We start from the raw sequence: 23,279 nt of genomic DNA on the forward strand, positions 1-23,279 counted from the left end.
TTAGACTTGGGACACCAGGTGAGTTAAATCTCTGGCCGATCAGTGGCATCCATCGATCGATCGATCGATTAGCCATCAGGCAGGAAAGAAAACCAGGAGCGCCGCTGGCCTGGAGTTTGAGTATCGCCGCGTTGAAGTTTGGAAGCACGTGGCGCAGCGTCCGCTGTCGTGTAATTACCGAGTCCGCTTTGTTCTGACAGCCGGTAACATTTTGCCCCTGTTTGGACTCTGAAGCGCGAACAGTTTGTCTCGCGCGGCGTCTGTGCAATTAGGCCATCGAGACTATATATATATATTGCGCAAATGACCAAACCTGTTATTTTCCATTCTCTTTTCGTCGCCTGAGAGTGCTTTTCAGTCGGAGAACCGAGTTCTCTTTCTTCCTCCGACAATTACGGGCCCTTAATTAATTATGATACCTGAACGGAAAGATTATATCACGGGCACAAATATGACCTTTAATTAACTGCTGAATTCAGTGTACTAAGAATGCTTCAATTGTTTTTTTGCAGCTTTTTATTCATTGCATAATTATGTAGAATAATGACTTCATCGTCCCTGTAATTTTGAGGTACTTCTGAAATTGTACAGTTGATACAGTAGGATTATCTGGACCCCCTGTGCTTAATTCACTCAGTTTGGTTGACGTGCTCCAAGTCTTGAGATATTTTGAGAGCATACTTTCACTATTCTCATTTACAAGGATAACACAGACAACACAGTTTTTTTTTTTTTGTACCTCAAGAGATTTTCTGGAACTTTCTATCCTATACATGCTGTCTCCCAGAAATGTTTACACCAAATTTGGAACAAAGGAATGAAAATTATTTGTATTTACTGTCAAAGATAACATAGATTGATTTGTGGGTGAACATATATTGAACAATAGATCACATTTTATAAATGTGTGGTCTATTGTGCAATATATACATTGAACAGTAGATCGTACATGATTTGTATTTATTATACGTGTTTGTCTATGTATGTATGTGCGTGCTGTGTTCTCCTGACGGGCACCAGGGCGAACTCTCACGGAATGGTGCCTTGAGAAGCGCTAGGAAAAAAAAAAAAAGCAGCTCTCTCTCTAGTCACACGGCCTAACTCCCCCCCCCCCACCGCTCGGGTCGCTCGGGAAACCGCTAGTTCGTCTGAGAGCGCCCCGCCCGTTTGCCGCGAACTGACGCGACGCGGACGATTTCTCGGAGTTTCGCGAGCGGGGGGGGGGGGGGGCACTGAAAGGGGGGCCGCGGTACGACCGTCCCAAAAAGGCAAAGGGGCTTCAATTGAAAACCCTTCGGAGGCGAGTTCCTGGCGGAGTATAAAGGCGGGTTTGACAGGGACGCCGGGCCCTTTTATAGCGCGGTCCGCAAGGCTGCGGCAGGCGATAACATTCACGCGCCCGCCCCGGCGGCTATCTAAAATCGTTAGCCTTCAAGGTTTATAAAAGGTCAGAGCTTCAACCTGAAAGAGCCTGGATCGATCCCCCCAGCCCCCCCCCCCCACACCACCACACACCCCCTACCGCCCCCCCACCCGCACGGTAGATAACATTTCGGACCTTCGCTGAAACGTAAGGCATTGTGTCGGGAGACGGACGGACAGGAGTGAATGACAGACAGACAGAGAGAGAGAGAGGGGGGGGGACAGACAGAGGCTTGGGCGGACGGACGGAGGGGTTGGGCTGACAGATTGGCTTACAGTGTGTAAGCAAGCTGTGTGAAAGTGAGGGACTGTGTGTGTGCGTGTGTGTGTGTGTGTGTGCGTGCGCATCTGTGCATCCATCTATCCATCCATCCAATGCATTGAATTGCTGAAATCTATTTTAAAACTGCAACAAAGCACTCTAAAGCACAGTTGTTCTTGCTCTCTACAGTTACCTGTAAAGATATGGAGTTTAATGACACTGTGCCGTCAGACTCACACTACGAGTGTCATCTCATGTATGAACTAAAGAACTCACGATGGGCACCACTGGTGTGGCATATGGGGACGATTCCTGGGTGCCCCGACTGACGGTGGCCCTCAGAAATACGGTTCGGTTGCAGTAATTGTGCAGGGATGGGGTGGGCTGGGGTGGTGGGCCCCAATGCGAGACCTTTTAATGGGGCCCAAAATTCCTGGAGGGGCCCCTGATAGGCAGTTACAGCTGCGTTTGTATGGACTTTTAGGCCAACGTTAAAAACGATTATAGCTGCTCTTACGAAAAAAAACAATGGGAAGACGGCCTTGATTTAAACAGCTGTACCCTTCGGTGTCTTCTTTCGAAGGTCAAGCGTAACGCAGATTTATTGGGGGCAGTAATGTCCATTTCGGGGGCAGGAGAATAATGATGTCACACGCTTGGCCAAGATGACCATCATTAGTATTATCAGGACAGTAATTACTCAAGAAAAAAAAAAAGTCTGGTCTTTATTGGACCTCATTAGTGTTTTCTGTAATAGTTCTTTCTTCCAGTTCCACACAGATCCTCTTGAGGTTACAGGTTGGTAGTGTCACCCTGAAAAGTGTGTGTGTGTGTGTGTGCGCGCGCATGTGTGAGTATATGTGTGTACGTGCGAATGTCTGTATTTGGTTGGTGTGTGTGTGTGTGAGAGAGAGTACGTGTGAGCGTGTGCACGTGTGTGTAGAATATGTTTGTGTGCGCGGCCGTGTGTGTGTGTGTGTGTGTCTGTGTGTGCATGCATACGTGTGTGTGTGTGTGTGTGCGCACACGTGTGTGTGTGTGTGTGTGTGTGTGTGTGCATGCATGGTCTTAACTCTGGAGGAGCTTGTTTGGTCTGCATGGTCTTTACTCTGAATTAGCTTGTTTTGCCTACATGGTCGTTACTCTGAAGAAGCTCGTTTTGCTTTGTGTCTCCGCAGAGCAGCAGACCTCTCTTCCTGTTTGTGTTCTGTGGTCATGTGCATATGAGAGGGCAGTGGATGCTCGTGTAGACGGAGGGCAGACAAAAAGAAGGGAGAGCGAGAAAGAGCAAGGTAAAGGATAACGTGGTGAAAGAAGCAAGAGAGAGAGAGAGAGAGGGAGAGGGAGAGGGAGTGGGCTCGTCAGGTTGGCCCTGCCAAGTCGCCAGATTAGTCAATTAGCCCATTAGCCAGCCGTGGGACAGGCTCCGCTGTTGTCTTAATCATCATTACCTGCCAGGCTGCAGTCACACCTGCTGCCAGCCCCCCTAACCCCCCCCCCCCCACATCTGCCAGGCCGGCAGCCAGGGGAACACGCAGCGGGAAGTCGTGTCCTAACCGCGAGCAGACCAGTTACTCACACGCAATTACACCCTTTTAGCAGTTAGCGCCGCTCTCACGTCTCAAGCAAAGATCAGAGGTGCGCTCAAGTTCAGCGAACAGAGGCGAATGTTTCGCGGCGAACGTGTTTTCTTTGAACAGTTCAATTTGAACGGCTTTTTACGAACATTCCAAACTGTTGGCATTAAACGTAAACAGACATGGCGACGAGAGCGTTTGTACTCACAGCCACTTCTGTGATCATCGATAACAAATAAAACAATAGCTAGCTAGCGAACAATAATAACATTGGCCAGCATTAGTAATAACATTATTGAAAAAACTGATAACGCTGATAACGGCATCTTCAATTGAAATATCCATCTGGGAACATTTGCCTCAGTCCAGCATCCATTTTTATTCGCCGCAAACTACCTTTTCAGAACATTTGCTTATGTTTGCAAACGTTCGCGGCGAACACAAAGCTAACGGAAAAAGTTAGAAATAGTTTGCAAACGTTCGCCTTGTTCGCTGAACTTGTGAGCGCACCTCCGGGCTCATATTCACAAAGTATTTTAGAGTAGGAGTACTGACCTGGGATCAGTTTTGCCTTTGGGCTCATAATGGGTGAGGTCAGGCTATGGACCAAGGGGAACTGACCCTAGATCACTGCTCCTCCTTTTTTAGAATGTTTTTTTTAGAATGTTCATTCAAATTTTGTTGTCAGTGTTCTAGAACTGCGCTGCTTTCAGTTGCCAGTAGCGATTGTGACATCAGCATTAGAATGTTCGGTTACGAACATTCTAATCTCGTATTTGTGATCTCACAGATTAAAGTTAATCCGTAAATTAGGAGGTGCTGGAACAGTGGTCGTGTGAGGGGAGGTGCAGAGGTGGATAATCCAGCCCACAAACTCAAGCCCAGCTGAGTTCACTAATTATCTCTCCCGCTTGGCTGAAGACCTGTGCTAATTAGCAAATCCAGGCGATTGGAGCAAAACAGCGGGGACTTTCTGAACCTGATTTTCCACCGCTGAAGCTCCACGGAGGTCCTGGAATGGCAAAAAAAAAAACAAAACGGGGGACGGGATTCCACGATTGCGGCCGGGGGGGGGCGGGACTCGGTCAGCGAACCCATGGACACAAACGCGCTGATTTTAATTTGGACACATTTCTTCTTCTTCCTCCCTCTTGCGGAGTTAACGCATCCTGGCCAAAACAGTGCCCGGAATGTTCCGGATGCCGTCCCGGTTAACGTCCGGCACAAATCGAGCGTCGCCTACGGGGGAACGGTAAAGCCGCGACGCCGGCGCTTTAAGCGACGCGCCACCCGCCCTGCCGTTTGGCATTCTGACGGGCCCTCGGGCGCGACCGTCACGTCCCTTTCGCTCCGCCCAGGCCCCGGCGCGAGTCGGACTAGCCCCGGAGAACTTCACGGGGCGTAATGCTGATGGCGACGGAGCCCCGACGGTCGGCCGAAGGGTCGCCTGCCTCGCCCCTTCGCGGAAAGAAGGCCGCGCGCAATTGGGAGAGGTCGCACGTCGTTTGCGGAGTTCTTTCAAAGTCGAAAGTTCGACCGACAGTTAGAGATCCTGTTTTTTTTTTTTTTAGTGCATAAATATGGTGTCATTAGTCATAGGTATTTATGACCTCAAACAGAGAGTTCACTTTTTATGGAGTTGTTGGGGGAAGCGAGGATTATGTGAAATGTGTTTAATTTAATGAATCCGGCGGTTTTAACCAGTGAACGCCCTCGTTTCACATCCGGCACTCTGAATACCGAACACAAGCGCATCGACTGTTAAAACCCCTCACTTATGCAACATGTAAAATCAATTTAATCTATTTAATTTGTGAATTACTATCAATTTATTAATTAAAAAACCAAATTTGTTGATAGGCAGATTATCTTTGATCAACTTTTATTGAATGTACAACTCACAACCAGATTAAAATTAAGAAATGTATTTATAAAGATGTTGGAATTGCACATAAATTTTGGAATAACATAAAGATGATGGCACAAAGGCTTTAAAATAGCACAAAGTACTTTGGACTTGCCCAAGTTGGATGTGCCATTTTCGGTCCTGTGGATGCGTTGCTGCTGTCGGGTGCGTCTCTCACCTGTAGCACTGTTGATACAGGAAGTCCTGCCGCTGTCGTTCCTTGCGTCCAGCAGTCCCAGGTTATGCGCATCATCGGTAAGAACACCAGTTTATTGAGGGAAGTTTTCTCTACCTGCAGTTCAGTCATCCCCCAGCAAGAGGGCGACAGAGAATTCTTGTCAGTAAAGTATCACATTGCCCCTCCCCAGTAATCAACATTGACACTAATAATGCACAGAATATATAGAGGCCTTGAGTGGTAATGCTTTTATGTAATGTCAGGCGGTGCCCATGAGTCCTTGTCGCACAACAACTGCGGCAGCTGTGTACCACTCAGCTGTACCACTCATCTGTACCACTCACCCGTGTCACTCATCTGTGTCACTCAGCTGTGTCACTCATGTGTACCACTCATGTGTACCACTCAGCTGTACCACTCACCTGTACCACTCACCTGTACCACTCAGCTGTACCACTCATCTGTGTCACTCACCTATACCACTCAGCTGTACCACTCACCTATACCACTCAGCTGTACCACTCACCTATACCACTCAGCTGTACCACTCACCTATACCACTCACCTGTACCACTCAGCTGTGTCACTCATCTGTGCCACTCATGTGTACCACTCAGCTGTACCACTCACCTATACCACTCAGCTGTGCCACTCAGCTGTACCACTCACCTGTGTCACTCACCTGTACCACTCAGCTGTACCACTCACCTGTACCACTCAGCTGTGCCACTCAGCTGTACCACTCACCTGTGTCACTCACCTGTACCACTCAGCTGTACCACTCAGCTGTGTCACTCAGCTGTACCACTCACCTATACCACTCAGCTGTACCACTCACCTATACCACTCACCTGTGTCACTCACCTGTGTCACTCACCTGTACCACTCAGCTGTGCCCCACTCAGCTGTGCCACTCAGCTGTGTACCACTCACCTGTGTCACTCATCTGTGCCCCACTCACCTGTTCCACTCAGCTGTGTGTCACTCATCTGTACCACTTAGCTGTACCACTCAGTTGTATTGGGTGCGATTTCATTTTCCACAGCCACTAATGTGGAGCAGAAGTTGAAATACTGGGAATGATGCAATGAAGCAGAATTATAACTTCCCCGTCTTGCTATGCGTGGTCTTTACAGGAATCTCTGAACCGCGCACATCTAATCATCTTTCCGCTTGCACAATGATTGAAAATAATTTTGGGAAGTTCGCACGACCGTGTCAACTTTTGGGAACTTGACCGAAATGACGCTCCAGAATGTCTCAATGTGAGCGTATCAAGGTAAATGAGCTGGCATTCGGCATGAAGACTTTGACGTTTTCGTTTTCACAATGCTTTCAATTTGCACTTTGTGTCATTCGAGAGGAACGCGGTTGCGTTGTTTGAAACCGACCTCAAAGCTCAGCAGGCATCGATCGACGCCGTCCACGACCGAGCCCCAATTTGTGGCACGAAGATACGCGGTGCTGGCAGGAACAAGTTTCGAATCGCGTGTCGTTGATGTTCCTTCCGGAACAAACACAACGTGCGAGACACAATCGTCTCCGCCATCTGTTTTCCTTCTCTGTGACCGCAGATGTGCCGTCAGCTGTCTACCTCCCGGAATTTCTTACAAGCACGTTTTAGAAACGCGGCTAACTTAGGATTTGTCAACTTTGTTTGCACTCTCGAGCGTAAATATTCTGCTCGGAAAAGTTGACTAATCCTACTTTATCTGCATCCGTCACATCTCCGATGACGTGCGGCAGCTGTTACATTTTTTTGGCAGGCAGGGGATTCGTCCCCCTTTGTTTATTTCGAACCGCGATTAATGCTTTTCTGCACCGCCAATGCTGGTCTATTGTTGCTTTTTGTGCCTGTGTGGATTTGCTCAGAAGCGGAAAATAAATTGACTCCATCTTTCAATAATCATAGATGTAATTGCTTCTGTGAGGGTTGCAACCGATCACAAATTATACAATTATTCAGGTTTGTGCGACAATCCAGTGCCTGCATCTCTCCACGGGAATTTAGATTGTGATGCAAAATGAAGTCATTTTGTGGAAGTCACGTATCCTAGACAAACCTGCTGTCCCGAGTCATAGGAATTAGCAAAACAATTCCAAGCAAAGATGAGATCAAATTTCATTTTTAAAATAAATAAATAAATCGGGTAATCTAGATGGTACTGCCTTGGGAGGCTATACTAGCTACTTGGGAGTAATTTTAGATGTTTTTTTTTTTTTTTTATCATGAAGCTGTTGATGCACCTACACCAGTCATAGTAAAAGCTGACAGAAACTACTGCAAGTATTTTAAAAATCTTCTATCGTACACAAAAACCGTCTGGGTCAGTCAAAAAGATACACTAACACTGAAATAATATTAAAGAACTCCAGCACGTGAACTGTCCCTTTGAACATGCATGTTTATGATGTTTTGTGTACTGACTTCATTAGGTAAGTTTCTCAGCACTGTGGCAGTCTACCTGAGATGGCATGTGTTTTGTATTTTTTTTCCCAGAATGCCAGTGGTGTGGGGCAGACACGGCAGCGACGCTTCAAGAGCACGGTGACACCCCTTCCTCGACTGCAGCCCCAAAGACTCACAGGTGAGCACTGCCACACCCCTGCTGTAACTCCGCCCAGAATCACAGACGAGCACTGCCGCAGCCCTGCTGTAACTCCGCCCAGAATCACAGACGAGCACCGCCACACCCCTGCTGTAACTCCGCCCAGAATAGCAGGAAGGGGGGGGGGTCAGGGGAGCGTCCCTGGCTATAGTTCAAGATCTGTTTGGTTCAATGAATTTATTCACAGTTATCAGTAGAGGTGGAGACAGCAGTCTCACCCTCCCACCCACCCCTGTCCGTTATCGCAGTAATACCCCCCCGAACCTCCCGCCCCCAATCCTATGACATTTACCACATGACAAAATTATCTCTTGGATGAAGTCGCCCCCAGACCCCCACCTCCACGCTACAGGGGGGTAAGTCTCAGGTCCTGAGCAATGCTCGAAACACCCCCTGGTTAGCAGTGAACGAGGCTGCGTTCAGACCGGATGTAATTATCCCTTTACAACCACCGCTAAACTCTCACCCATCCCCGCTGCCGCCCAGCCCCCGCTGCCGCCCAGCCCCCGCTGCCGCCCGGCCCCGCTGCCGCCCAGCCCCGCTGCCGCCCAGCCCCGCTGCCGCCCAGCCCCGCTGCCGCCCATCCCCGCTGCCGCCTAGCCCCGCTGTCTCGCGGTGCAGATTGCTGTCTTGCTGCCGGCCCTCGTTTTCCCAGCGTCCCTTTGGAAAACCGCAGGCCGAAGCAGTCCCCGAAGCCGCTTCTCACGTGGAACGCCGAAACGTTCCCGGGACGTTCGACTGCGAGCGCGCGAACGTCCCGTTTGACGTCGCCCGGCCGAAATAGATCTCGCTTAGCGAAGCGACGCGAGCGGACGAAACCTGCTACCACAGACGGAAAACACGTTCTTTTCTTTTCTTTTTTTTTCTTCTTACCAGCGCGCCTCATCGTTAATCTGGCAGATAACGAGCGCGTCCCTCCGGATCCCGGATCGCTGAGACTCGGACGTCTTCGTTACGGCCGATTGGCGGTCGCAGGCACAGCCACGGGGGTTTCTTATTTATTTATTTATTTATTTGTTTGTTTATTTTATTACCGGCCTCTCTAAAACGTCGCCCGGCCGCGTTTTTATTGGGTTTCCCAGCATTCCCGGCCTCGCTCGGTTAAACCAGCCCTTTCCGGGGAGGAGCGATGGGATTCCTCGAGGATCAAAACAAACACGCGCAAAAAAAAATGTTTCCCTTCTGGGAAAAAAGCGGAGTTCTTTGTACGAGATGCATTTCCGTCGATGAAGCAATTCTCCGCATGGTTACCTTTTTTCCATTTTCTTCCCGAGAGAGGAAGTGGGTGAGTGGGGTGGGGTGGGGTGGGGGCTTGGGGGGAGAGGCATGGGGGGGGAACCCTGAAGGAGCGGATGCGTCACAAACTTTCGACATGGTGCGGGGAAAACCCAAAGACGGATTCTCGCGGAGAACCGCGAGCTGGGAACCGTGTGAGTTCTCCACAGCTTGTCTCTGTGTCCACCGGGCCGGCTGATGTGGCCCTACAGAGTGTGTGTGTGTGTGTGTGTGTGTGCGTGTTACGGCCATCTCCAACACTCCTAGGGTGACCAGACGTCCCAAATTAAATCAGGACAGCCTCGATTAATGACTGTTGGGATGCGGTTTGGCCCCATAATGGGAGCAAATGTACCCCAAGTTTCAATTTGCTGAAAATAAAAATTTCTTTGTGTAGCCTACAAAGAGCAATCCTTTACATCTGGTGAGCTAGCCTGTTTTGAAGGGTACCTGGGATGGCGTGTAGTTAAGTGCTCTAAAGGAATGTTGTGTATTAAATAAAAAACGACATAATGAACATAGAAGCAGGATCCCACTAGAGAGTCTCCACTAAACATGATAACCATAGAACCAGGAATCCACCAGAATCTCCACTGAATATGATAATCATAGAACCAGGAATCCACCAGAATCTCCACTGAATATGATAATCATAGAACCAGGAACCCACTATGGTCTCCTCTAAACATGATAACCGTAGAACCCTAGGCTGAAATGAAGTGAGATTAGGTTGCCAGATTTACTTTGGTACCGCAGCACTGGGTACAGTTTCTGTAAACTACCCAATCCCATGGTTCCCACGGTCCTTGAAAGCCCTTGAAAAATCCCCCAAAAATATATTCACCCTGTCATGAAAAGAGTCACGGAAGAAGGTCAATGATTTCCCTGTCTTTGAAAAGTCTGGGAAGATAGCCCACATTTAAAACCTTTGGGGAGGGGGGGGGGTGAGAATTACACCTGTTCTTCTTCAGACTCACTCAATGTCGCGTACTCCGAAGTCTCCTTAGATCACCGGCTCGCGCGTTAGCCTCCACATCGTTCTCCGGAGAGCTGAACTGTAGACCAAAAGCGTTTTGAAGGGTAAAATCCTTCAGAATGTAGGCCTGCCTCGCAAAGTTAGCCCCGTAGCTCAAAGTCCGTCGCGCCGAAAATAAATCCTTTGAACGACGTAGTTATCCTTCAAACGCCTTTGAGAAGTCGCAGAAAATTGAGCGGGAACCCTGGAGTTTCCATTCAGTGGAACGCTGTTTTTTTGTTTGTTTTTTTTTTTTTTTTTTTTAAATGTTCATTGATTCGTTTGCCAGGGACAGAGTGTTTTCAAAACGAATTCCGGAGGCTGAAATCAGATGCGTTATACAACCGAGCGATGCATTTGCCTAAGCAGTTCTTTTTTTTTTTTTTATCAACCTGTCCCCGAACAGTTCTACAGAAATGCGACAGCGGAAGCACGCGACACAAGCGACGCTTACCGCGTAATTCGAACCCGACCGCCAACCTGGGTCGCGCGTCTCTCCCTCTCTCGCCCTCCTAACTCTGCCCGTCTCTCTACACTGTTCTATCGAATAAAGCTGAAAAAGCCCAAAAAATATATTTTTAAAAAAGTATTGTTTCTGTTATTTTTTCTGAATGTCCCTGTAGGTACTGTAGGTTTCAGCATGGGTATTATAATATGCGGTTCTTGAGATCAGGACCAGAGACTCATGTCCTCTACAGGGGACACAAGTGAACTGTCTTAGGAGGACATGCAGATATTAAGAGTGCAGCAGTACAGCCCAGTGCATACAGTATAATGGCATTACGAAAGGTCATTTGGTCAGATGAGTTCAGGCGTGTTACAAGATATCAAAATTTTTCACCGAAATTCAAACTTAGCGAGCGCAGGTTTGACTGTCCTCGCTCCGTTTCTGTGTCTCTGAGGAAGAGGCCTGAAGGGCGGGGCAGGTTTTGACGCGAGTGCGGGTGGGGGTGGGGGGTGGGGGGGGAGAGTTCCGTTTCTTAACTGCCCGAGGCGGCTCGGGGAACGCTACGTGCAAATCTGGCGGTCGGAGAACGAACGGCACAGACGCATTATAGACGCGCGCTTGAGGCGGTGCCCCGCGACGCCGCGACCGCGGCCAGAGCGGAATTTGACGTTCCCCGTCCCGGCGGAGGCCGTGAGAAGATCGCTGGGGGCCTCGTTCGCCAAACGATGATCGGAGACTGCGCGCGAGAACGTTTCCGAGGACATTTCGGCATTCAGAATTTTTCGTATTTTTGTTCGTGGCTGCTTCCTTACGCAAATCACACGAACGGGAATTGCGTGTGAAATTTACAAACAGCCAGCGTTCACCGTCTCCTATGCCTGGGATGTGCACAAGAGACAAAGGTTTGCACGTGTCCTGGATCTCGTAGGAAAACGTTTAAGAACAAAAGAAAGAAAAATTTGAGAAAAGCTTTGTGAATGAGGTCCACTGAGCACAAATACATCCTAGCTGACCCTGTAAATAGATGGTTCTGGGTAGTTTCCTTCAAGTTTGACTTGAATTTAAATGTATTTGTCATCCTTTTAACATGCTTTTTACGTTTTGGGCCGCGTGCAGAATCACGTCGAGGAATTTAAAGTGAATTTTCTTTTAATCGCTCATTTAAACGTGTTGCAATCTTTCGGGCTTGGATGAAGGCGTCAGGAAAATCGCGAGCGTTCGATTCGTGGAGGATCTTGGTTCCCGCAGCGCTCCCGTGTTGCATTCTGGGTGATGCCGACTGATTAGTACGTGCAGTTCCTTCCTGTCACATAGGCAGAGTTGGCATCCACTTTATGCGCTTCAAAGAACAGCTGAAATTACACATTTTGGAACCGGGGAAATAATGGCTGACAGCGTCAAAAAAAAAAAGCTTTTTGGGAATCGAGGAGAAGTGACTTGCGCCCCCCTTGTCCAACTTGGGCTTAATGGCTTGGAGGAGATAACAGCGGGCTGTCGCGTCGAAGTGATTTGTCCCGAAGTCAAATCTCACAGGGGGTAAAAAGCGTACCGTGTTCAGGTTAGCTGTTCTAATACAACTTTCTCAGCAACCTCAGAGATTACTGGCGCTGTGTTTATTTCTCTGCAGTTTTACTGAATCTCGGAGGTGTCCGGATTTATACACAGGAGAAACGGCGGCAGACCTCCCTGCTGTTTGGAAAGTGCTTTGTTTAATAGATGCGTTCCTTCTGTAACTGGAGAAATCGGGATTTCTTTGTGACAGGAAATACGATTTTAATATTTGATACTTTAATACTGAACGGCTTTTGCTTGTCGATTCACTCTGTTGTTATTATTATTATTATTATTACTGCATTATATGTTTTGTGGTATCTACTTCCTACTTGTTTTGTGTGGGTGTTGTGGGTTTATGGGAATGACGTGTGGGTGGGTCGCTAACTGAGAGCCTCTATGTATGCTGTATGTCAGTGGTGTCAAACTCGTGCCATGGAGGGCCGTGTGTATGCAGGTTTTCATTCCAGCCTCAGATCTTGATTATATAATTAGTTAAATTATTTGCTGAATTAGGGATGCAGGTTTGTGCACAATGGTGACCCGACGTCTATGGTGACCCGCATTGTCTAAATAAAAATTTTCTTATATTCTGTGCTTCAATGCAGTTAAACGCATATGGCTGAATGAGTAATTGGACTCAATTAAGGCAGCATTAATGGGTTGGAATGAAAACCTGCATACACACGGCCCTCCATGGCACGAGTTTGACACCACTGCTGTATGTGATTGTGTCTGTTGTATTGAATTGTATGTTTTGTGTTGGACCCCCTTGAAAACGAGATGGTTCATCTCAAGGGGCTATCCATTATGAAACTTAAGTACATTTTATGGACCGGTTTCTTCATAGGTGAGCGCTTATCGTGAAGGTCTGCTGAAGGAAAAGTTTGGTCTCTTGAGGTGAATTGTTTTGACTAGTTCTAATACTGAATCTATTATGCAGTCATTTGAATGTGATTGTGATGACAGAGTTGTTATCTTATATTCTTCCACCCACATTCAGATATGATTCCCCTGTCTTGAAATGTCCTTTTCCATTTGATTCAGTTTTTTCCCAGATGAGTTTATATTTGAACGACTGACTTTCATTGTCCTACAGTTTGTTTCTCAATTCTTTAAACGAATCTATTTCTAGGACAGATTTATTAAATGATTGCTTCTGAGCAGCATCTGAGCAGGTTGAATCAGGGTTAATTGGGTTGACTCAGGGTTGATCTGATTGAATCAGGGTTGATCAGTTGAATAAGGGTTGATCAGATTGAATTAGGGCTGATTAGGTTGAATAAGGGTCGATCAGTTGAATCAGGATTGAGCGGGTTGGGTCAGGGTTGATCAGTTGAATAAGAGTTGATCAGATTGAATCAGGATTGATCAGTTCGAATCACGGTTGAGCGGGTTGGGTCAGGGTTGATCAGTTGAATAAGAGTTGATCCGATTGAATCAGGATTGATCAGGTTGAATCAGGGTTGACCAGATTGAATTGGGGCTGATTAGCTTGAATCAGGGTCAAGGTTTATTTCTGTTACGCTCGCTTGGTACTTTTTTCATTCGTTTCCCAGGGAACTGCTGAAATGTTGTTGTCGGTTTATTCGATTTATTTAATTTCGATCTGAACCAGATAGTACATCATCCCAGGTTATTTCTTTTAGGAAAGTAGTTGTTTGGATCTTTTTGCTCCAGGTTATTTTATGGACCATAATATAATTTAGTGAGTTTTAGTGCGACAGATGTAAGGTTATGATCTGACAAACCTGTGGTCCAGGATTTTATGAGGATTTTATTATCCTTCAGGCTTATTAGGAAACAATAATCCAGTTTTTTGAATTGAGTTTGAATTGAGCCATCCATCATTTTGGGCCAAATCAAATCAAGTTTCAGTTTCCTTCTACTTTGGTTTGTTCAGCTAAATGACACATAGTGATTATAAATTGGTCTTCTGTGCCTTCTTGTGATATCACACATTTTTATTAAAAAAAATAATAATAACACTAATGCCCTCCACATTGCAATTCTGCTAAGTTCCTAATGCAGAGTATCTGCTAAGCGACTACAATGTAATGTAATGTCATTTCAATTCACATTATATTACATTACAGGCATTTAGCAGAAACTCTTATCCAGAGTGAATTACACTTTTCTTCACATAGCATTTACATTGCATCCATTTACACAGCTGGATATATACTGAAGCAATGCAGGTTAAGTACCCTGCTCAAGGGTACAACAGCAGTGTCCGACCTGGGAATGGAACCTGTGACCTTTAGGTGACCTTAAGATTAAAAGACTAGCTCCTTACCCATTATAATGCACTGCCACCTTGAAATCACCCACTGAGAAAGTTCTTTGTTGCAATCAGATGTTTATGCCATTAAAATGATAAAATAATAATTTTATAATACAATATATTATATAAATAATTAACGATAAGTCGTCGTTGGGGAGAGCGGGTTGTCTGACATTTATCAGAATTTGTCTCTCTGTCCCACAGCCCCTTATGGACATTGGCCGCAAGTAGTGTTGCAGTGTGCAATATCGCAGTGAAAATTGGAATGAGAGAGTGTGGCTTTTAATATGCGATATCGCAGTGAAAAGTGGAATGGGAGAGTGCAGCTCTTAACATGCGATATCGCAGTGAAAAGTGGAATTGGGAGAGTGCTGCTCTTAACATGCGATATCGCAGTGAAAAGTGGAATGGGAGAGTGCAGATCTTAACTTGCGATATCGCAGAGGGAGACTGCGGAGAATTAGGGAAGTGTTCCTTTGAATCGCATGAAAAGAGCCACAGCATGCTACCTCATCCCCTCTGTGTTCACACTCTCAACCCTAATTTTCATCTTTTAGAATGGTAAAGGGGCCCATCCATGCACTAGAACAGTGCCTTAACAGATACCAGACTGTGGGGCCCATCCATGCACTAGAACAGTGCCTTAACAGATACCAGACTGTGGGGCCCATCCATGCACTAGAACAGTGCCTTAACAGGTACCAGACTGTGGGGCCCATCCATGCACTAGTACAGTGCCTTAACAGATACCAGACTGTGGGGCCCACCCATGCACTAGAACAGTGCCTTAACAGATACCAGACTGTGGGGCTCATCTATGCACTAGAACAGTGCCTTAACAGATACCAGACTGTGGGGCCCACCCATGCACTAGAACAGTGCCTTAACAGATACCAGACTGTGGGGCTCATCTATGCACTAGAACAGTGCCTTAACAGATACCAGACTGTGGGGCCCATCCATGCACTAGAACAGCCTTAACAGATACCAGACTGTGGGGCCCATTCATGCACTAGAACAGTGTCTTAACGGATACCAGACTGTGTGCCCATCCATGCACTAGAACAGACCCTTAACAGATACCAGACTGTGGGGCCCATCCATGCACTAGAACAGACCCTTAACAGATACCAGACTGTGGGGCCCATCCATGCACTAGAGCAGTGCCTTAACAGATACCAGACTGTGGGGCCCATCCATGCACTAGAACAGTGCTTTAACAGATACCAGACTGTGGGCCCATCCATGCACTTGAACAGTGCCTTAACGGATACCAGACTGTGGGGCCCATCCATGCATTAGAACAGTGCCTTAACAGATACCAGACTGTGGGGCCCATTCATGCACTAGAACAGTGCCTTAACAGGTACCAGAATGTGGGGCTGATCCATGCACTAGAACAGTGCCTTAACAGATACCAGACTGTGGGGCCCATCCATGCACTAGAACAGTGCCTTAACAGATACCAGACTGTGGGGCCCATGCATTCACTAGAACAGTGCCTTAACAGGATGAGTTACCCATCAGACCCACCTCTCCACTCGTCAGTGCTTCCGTTTTTATTCTTTTTGGGGAAGAAGAGTATTTATCCCCTCAAACCGCTTAGAGACCGGGTAAAGTCAAAATCATCACTTTTGATAGCTTTGTAATAGGATGTAAACAGGTTTTTCATCCTGAAGCCTATAAAAATGTATATTAAAATTTTATTTTATATACAGGAAAATAACAAAATTGCCTTTTGAAAATTGCCTTTTTAAGGAGTGTCATTTTATAGAAGTGAAGTTGACTTCAAGTTCACTTCTGATTGGCAGTACATTAACTTTGAGAGACTGAGTGAGAGAGAGAGAGAGAGTGAGGGAAACAGTGAAAGAGAAAGAAAGAGAGAGAGAGCAGTATGAAGATGTCCCGGTCACGAGCTCTTTGTTAGTTGCTGCGGTTTGATTGGTCCTGGGGCAGTGTTAACTTCCCGGCCGAGGCTCCGCCCCCTTGCTGAGAGCAGTTAACGAGCAGCAGCTGGAGGAGTTTGTGAATTACACATGCCTGCCGAGCCCCAGAGTACCGCCACCAATCATAACTCTCCTAACACCCTCGATCCCGCCTCCTATCGCCCTCGATCCCGCCTCCTATCGCCCTCGATCCCGCCTCCTCACACCCTCGATCCCGCCTCCTATCGCCCTCGATCCCGCCTCCTATCACCCTCGATCCCGCCCTCCTACGCCCTCGATCCCGCCCTCCTATCGCCCTCGATCCCGCCTCCTACGCCCTCGATCCCGCCCTCCTATCGCCTCGATCCCGCCCTCCTACGCCCTCGACCCGCCCTCCTATCGCCCTCGATCCCGCCCTCCTATCGCCCTCGATCCCGCCCTCCTACGCCCTCGATCCCGCCTCCTACGCCCTCGACCCGCCTCCTAGCGCCCTGCCCGCCTCCTATCGCCCTCGATCCCGCCCTCCTATCGCCCTCGATCCCGCCCTCCGAACGCCCTCGATCCCGCCCTCCTACGCCCTCGATCCCGCCCTCCTCACGCCCTCGATCCCGCCCTCCACGCCCTCGATCCCGCCCTCCTACGCCCTCGATCCCGCCCCTCCGCCCTCGATCCCGCCCTCCTACGCCCTCGATCCGCCCTCCTCACGCCCTCGATCCCGCCCTCCTATCGCCCTCGACCCGCCCTCCTAACGCCCTCGACCCCGCCCTCCTAGCGGCCTCGACCCCGCCCTCCTAGCGGCCTCGACCCCGCCCTCCTAGCGGCCTCGATCCCGCCCTCCTAGCACCCTCGATCCCGCCCTCCTCACTCCCTCGATCCCCCTCCTAGCGCCCTCGATCCCGCCCTCCTCACGCCCTCGATCCCGCCCTCCTCACGCCCTTGATTGACGTTTGTAATTTATTTCCCGGGCCCCAGTGTTATTGCCGCTCCGCCGACGGGCCGCACGGACGCTGCCTGGGAAACGCGGAATCGTTGCCATGGCAATTAAACGCGCGCAGCTGCGGCAAGTAATATTGCAGTGCAAGCTGCAGGATAAGGGACTTGACCCCGGGTAAATAAATCTATTTCATCATTTATTTTTCATTTTCCCTTGTGAAGGCAGGCGAGGGAGGCTGCAATTAATAAAGTAGCACAATGCATTCAGACGTTCGCCGAAGTTAATTTGTTTTCGTATCGAAGGTGGACGCTACCGTATTGATGCAATGTTTAATTAGGTATACTAGGTACGGCAATTACTTTTTAATTTTATGCGTTGATTTCTTTGGGGCCTTTACTGTTTGTAATATTTGCGGTTTGAGGTTTTGAGTTTTTAATGCATCTGAAATCTGCTGCTCGGGGCCCGCTTATTTCCGGTCTTTGATTATGAGCGCAGTACTGTGAGGCAGTCAGAGCACGGACCTCTGGGTGTGTGTGTGTGCGTGCGTGTGTGTGCGGGCGTATGTGTGTGTGCGCAGGCGTGCGTGTGTATGCGTGCGTGTGCATGCGTGTATGTGTGTGTGGGCGTCAGCGCATGTGTGTGTGTGTGTTTGTGCGTGCATGCATGTGTATGCGTGTGCGCGTGTACATGTGTGTGTGTGCGCGCGCGGGCGTGTATGTGTGTGTGTGTATGTGTATGCAAACAGTCTATGTGAAGGATTTAGCTCATTAACTGAAAAAGAAGAAGCAACTTGACGGTTCATACACAGCCAATGAACATTCACAAGGGATGCAAATCGACCTTTTAAAAATAAATGCGCAAAACACCACATTATTAAAACAAAACACCACGGATTATCCGTGCATTACTGTCCTCCCCTCTCCCCCCTCCCCTCCCCAGTCCCAGATTTCCAATCCTCAATCTTCCACTTCATCTTCTGACTTAGACATGCTGGAAGAACACAGCTTTTGCTTTTTTATTTTTCTCCCGCTTCAGAAATAAATTCCCCAGAACGAAAATCTATGTCATCTCGTTCATCATCGCGGCAGGTCTGGAAGAATCGGCGTTTGATTTTTCAAACCGGCCGCTGTGATTGGAAGACATGGCTATCGGTGTCCGGTCTATCTTCCCCTAGGCCTGCTTTCTGTTTTTAACTATCAGGTTTTTCAGGGTGGTGGGGTGGTTAGGGGTGACGGTGTTGCTAAAAGTGTGTTCATTGCCAGACTTCTTGGGGTGGGTGGGCGCAAAGAGGGTGGCACCGCAGATTTGGACAGGGGGGGCCAGCTGCGGACGGGAAGAAGCTCGCCTGTAAGCAGCAGTGGGGAAGGGAACGGGGGCGACATAGCTCAGGAGGTAAGACCGATTGTCTGGCAGTCGGAGGGTTGCCGGTTCAAACCCCGCCCTGGGAATGTCGAAGTGTCCTTGAGCAAGACACCTAACCCCTAACCCCTAACTGCTCTGGCGAATGAGAGGCATCAGTTGTAAAGCGCTTTGGATAAAAGCGCTATATAAATGCGGTCCGTTTACCATTTACCAGGGGAAGCTTCTTAGCCACGTTTAGCCTTGTTTGTCGAGTCTTTGCTAAAGAGGTTTTTCCTCAACGCACGGGTCTGGATTTCATACTTTTGGCCTCGGTTTTATTTCCGCCAGTGTTTCATTCGCTTCATATCGACCCAGCAAAATGATCCTGGCAAGTTCGACGTTCCCCCCAAAACTAATTTGAAGATGAATAAAATCTTTTGGGCGGCATTTGTGAGTGAAATTTGATCGAACGCGGGCCAAGCGAAAGATGGCGCCGCTAAGATACGCGAGTGGACTCGGCGTAAAATGGCGCCGCGCGACTTCACACAGCAACTGAGATTGTTGTTTTGCAACGAAGCCAGTGTGACTGCAGGAACAGTCTAGAACTGACATTGGTGACTCTTTTGGTTTCGAATTTAAAGACAAAGCCGTGCGAGAGGACTTGTCGAATGCGTGCCCTCACTTTTTTAACTCTTCCTAGTAATGGAGGACCTCCAGAGTCTGGTTTCTCCCATTGTGTCATGTCAGTAGTTTTTCCTCGTCACTGTCGCCTTTGACTTGCCTTTCTTGGGGGGTTCAGGCCAGAGCGTGAGGCACGTCAGGACAAGTGTTTCGTAAGGTGCGCCTAATAAGCACGTTTCCCCCCAATTCAAATTTTTGGGGGATTTGACCGGAGAGTAGCCCTAAAAAAAAAAAAAAAAAACCGTACGCAAAGAGAAGCGTACGTCGACGTCCCGTGTTGGTTTTGTTTTTGTTTTTTTCCTTCATCTTAAGTTAAGTTCACCTAGGCGCTTCACAGGGAGGCGGGCTAACGCCTGAACTCGGCCGGGTAGATGCGTTGCCAGAGCAAGCGCTTTGCGATGCTCAGCACACGCAGCGTATTATGGAAAATGTAAAATGCTGTGTAAAAGTTGTGTAAGTCGCTCTGGATAAGAGCGTCTGCTAAATGCCTGTAATGTAATGTAATGTAAAGTTGCACCAGCACCTTCCAAGGGAGGGGGGCAAACGCCTGAGACCGGCCGGGAGATGCGTTCGCGAGGAGCGAAGCGCTTTGCGATGGCCGCGAAACCGCGAGCGGTCTCCCTCGCGAATTTTACGGACACCTTCGGGTTCCGGACACCCAAGGCTCAACGCCTTGGCTTGGGGGGCGACCGGCAGGGCCCGCCAAGGTGTTCCGTCCCTGCCCGTCACCATAAACCCACCCCCACCCGCCCCACCCCCCCACCCCACCCACACGTTACCGATAGGACGCGTTTACAAGACAATCCGTCATCGACGGGCTCCGGAGATTAGCAGCTGCGTGAGTGAGGAGCGGGCGGCAAAGCGGTCAGGATTTCGTGAGAGGCGAGCTGTTTCAGGCTCCCTTCAAATTCATCCGCGAGAACGCTGGGGGGGCGGGGGGGGGGGGCTTTCGTCGAGGAACCGGGATGTGAAAATTGTAAACCTTTTTTTTTTTTTTTTTTTAAATGACAGAGTTGATAATGTAGATTTCGTAGCAGTCTGAGAGAGAGAGAGAGGAACCTCCGTTTATCTTCGCCCTGGCGACGGTTACCAAGGCCCCCCCGCGTTCCCTCTGCCCGCGAATTCCGAAAAGAGCGGATGTTTAAAAAAAAAAAGAGAAAAAGAAAAGGACGCGACGGCTTCTGTTTCGGCGAAGACCTCGTTATTCGCTCCGTGCGCTCGCGCGGCCATCTTAATTCCGTTCTCGTTAAAAAGCGGTCTTTTCCATTGTTAAATTCGCCTCCGTGATTACGACGGTTCATTACCTTGCCGCGCCCTTTTTAGAAAGAGGTTCCTGACACCCGGGCTGTTCTGTTTAGCGAGAGACGCCGCCTCCGTCGATTTATTTTCAGCTTTTTTAAAAATGCTTCGCGCTCCACCTTTTCCACTCCGCGATTTAAATTCTCATCGCGGGCGCGGTCGAAAGTCTTAACGCCGCGCGCCGAGGTTCCATCGTTTAAGTTTTTTGCGTGAGGGAGAGCCCGCGTTTTAACGAAGCCGCGTGAAGCCGCGCGGGGTCAAGCGAGCGACGACGGCGCCCGTGACGTTTCTGCGTTCGCGGGAACACGAGGGGAGGAAGAAGTTTCTTATTCGTCTAAAATCTGTGATATGAGTCATAGGTCAAATCTATGACATAAGAAGTCAAACGTAAGAACGGTCCAAAAGATTCGTGAAGGTGTCCGCAACCGCTGTTCAAGTTCTGCGAATTAGCTGATTATTCATCCCGGGCTCACCGTTCACTAATGAAAGCTAATGTGTGGTGAGCGTTCTGGCTCAAAATGGCTGCCGTGCATCGCCCAGGTGGGTGCTACACATCGGTGGTGGGTGAGGTGACTTCCCCTTCACTGTAAAGCACTTTGAGCATTTGGAAAAAGTGCTATATGAATGTAATTAATAATAAAATAATAATATAAAGCGGTCGATCTGTCAGTCTACCTTGGAGTTGACGTGAGCGAGTGTAGAACACCACCGTGGAACGGGTTTCTGTATTTATTCTGTATTTAGTTTCTCGATTTCTGATTCGCTGAAACGGGAGAGCCCGCCCACACCAACGAAGCGCTTTTGAACTCGAGGAACGCGCCTGAAAGCTGGCGCTCTTCGGTCGAAGGTGCGAGCAAACCCAGCGGGCCACCATTTGAAAGCGGGGGGCTTTATAGTGTGTTTGTTCCAGGAGGAGGAACTGACCCCCCCCCCCCCCTTCACGCTTGGTACTTCATTTTAGTTGGACTATAATCAGACACTTATATTATTTTATTCTGATTCTGTTTCTAATCTTTTTTTTGCACCTTGTTTTCCCTTTTTACTATGCTGTAGGCTTTTGAACTTGATAATGCGGTACACTGGGCAATTTTAGCAGCAGTGACTTTTAGTCAATATTTGGCTATGCATAAACCCAGCATCCGTAAATTGATATAGCGTGTTTGTCCCGCCATTTCTTGTTTCTGTCTTTTCCTGTTCAGCTACAATTTACGTCTCATGCTGATCTGCCAAGACAAATTCCTGTGTGTCTGTATGATAAATGGTAAATGGACTGGATTTATATAGCGCTTTTATCCAAAGCGCTTTACAATTGATGCCTCTCATTCACCATAGCAGTTAGGGGTTAGGTGTCTTGCTCAGGGACACTTCGACATGCCCAGGGGGGGGATCGAACCGGCAACCCTCCGACTGCCAGACAACCGCTCTTACCTCCTGAGCTATGTCGCCTGATACATTCGGTGAATAAAAAGTGATTCTGACTCTGATTCAGATTCTGTTACGCTTTCAACCCAAAACCGACAAACGGGATTAGTCAGTCGGGGCTTCAGTCTTCGGACTTCAGAGCTGTTTGTGGCTCACGTGTTTGACTCCCAACCCCCCCCCCGAGAGACAGTAAATGGCTTTATTATTAAGCCCTGCGACGAGCCCGGACGGTGGCATTATACAGCAGGTTTTTACAAGTGTCCCGAAGCGCAGGCAAGTTAAGGGAGTAGCTCTGTTTCAGGCTGAGAGAGGCTCTTCTCTAAACCCAGAAGAGAAAGGGAGTAGCTCCAGTTCAGGCTGAGATAGGCTCTTCGCTAAACCCAGAAGAGAAAGGGAGTAGCTCCAGTTCAGGCTGAGATAGGCTCTTTGCTAAACCCAGAAGAGAAAGGGAGTAGCTCTGTTTGAGGCTGAGAGAGGCTCTTTGCTAAACCCAGAAGAGAAAGGGAGTAGCTCCGTTTCAGGCTGTGATAGACTCTTTGCTAAACCCAGAAGAGAAAGGGAGTAGCCCAGTTTCAGGCTGAGAGAGGCTCTTTGCTAAACCCAGAAGAGAAAGGGAGTAGCTCTGTTTCAGGCTGAGAGAGGCTCTTTGCTAAACCCAGAAGAGAAAGGGAGTAGCTCAGTTTCAGACTGAGAGAGGCTCTTTGCCAAACCCAGAAGAGAAAGGGAGTAGCTCATTTTCAGGCTGAGAGAGGCTCTTTGCTAAACCCAGAAGAGAAAGGGAGTAGCTCTGTTTCAGGTTGAGAGAGGCTCTTTGCTAAACCCAGAAGAGAAAGGGAGTAGCTCCTTTTCAGGCTGAGAGAGGCTCTTTGCTAGACCCAGAAGAGAAAGGGAGTAGCTCTGTTTCAGGCTGAGATAGGCTCTTCGCTAAACCCAGAAGAGAAAGGGAGTAGCTCTGTTTCAGGCTGAGATAGGCTCTTTGCTAGACCCAGAAGAGAAAGGGAGTAGCTCCAGTTCAGGCTGTGAGAGGCTCTTCGCTATAACCCAGAAGAGAAAGGGAGTAGCTCTGTTTCAGGCTGAGATAGGCTCTTTGCTAGACCCAGAAAAGAAAGGGAGTAGCTCCAGTTCAGGCTGAGATAGGCTCTTTGCTAGA

The 23,279-nt window shown here is 48.5% G+C and overlaps 1 protein-coding gene across 9 annotated transcripts in view; it reads left to right on the forward strand.

Moving 5' to 3' along the window:
• Nucleotides 1-23,279, forward strand: part of LOC135241747 (serine-rich adhesin for platelets-like) — a 133,717-nt gene that overhangs the window by 47,640 nt on the left and 62,798 nt on the right. For 8 of the 9 annotated variants that reach the window (XR_010326102.1, XR_010326103.1, XR_010326105.1 and 5 more), the window contains one exon: nucleotides 7,846-7,933. Coding sequence is in view for 5 of the 9 variants with exons in the window: in XM_064312386.1 (XP_064168456.1) it covers nucleotides 7,846-7,933 (88 nt within the window). In the remaining 4 variants the exon portion in view is untranslated. Of the gene's footprint in view, nucleotides 1-7,845; nucleotides 7,934-8,830; nucleotides 9,164-23,279 lie in introns of those variants that run through there. The other variant, XM_064312390.1, reaches the window with a different exon arrangement.

This window comes from Anguilla rostrata, chromosome 16 (assembly GCF_018555375.3).
Source record: "Anguilla rostrata isolate EN2019 chromosome 16, ASM1855537v3, whole genome shotgun sequence".
Classification (NCBI taxonomy): domain Eukaryota; kingdom Metazoa; phylum Chordata; class Actinopteri; order Anguilliformes; family Anguillidae; genus Anguilla; species Anguilla rostrata.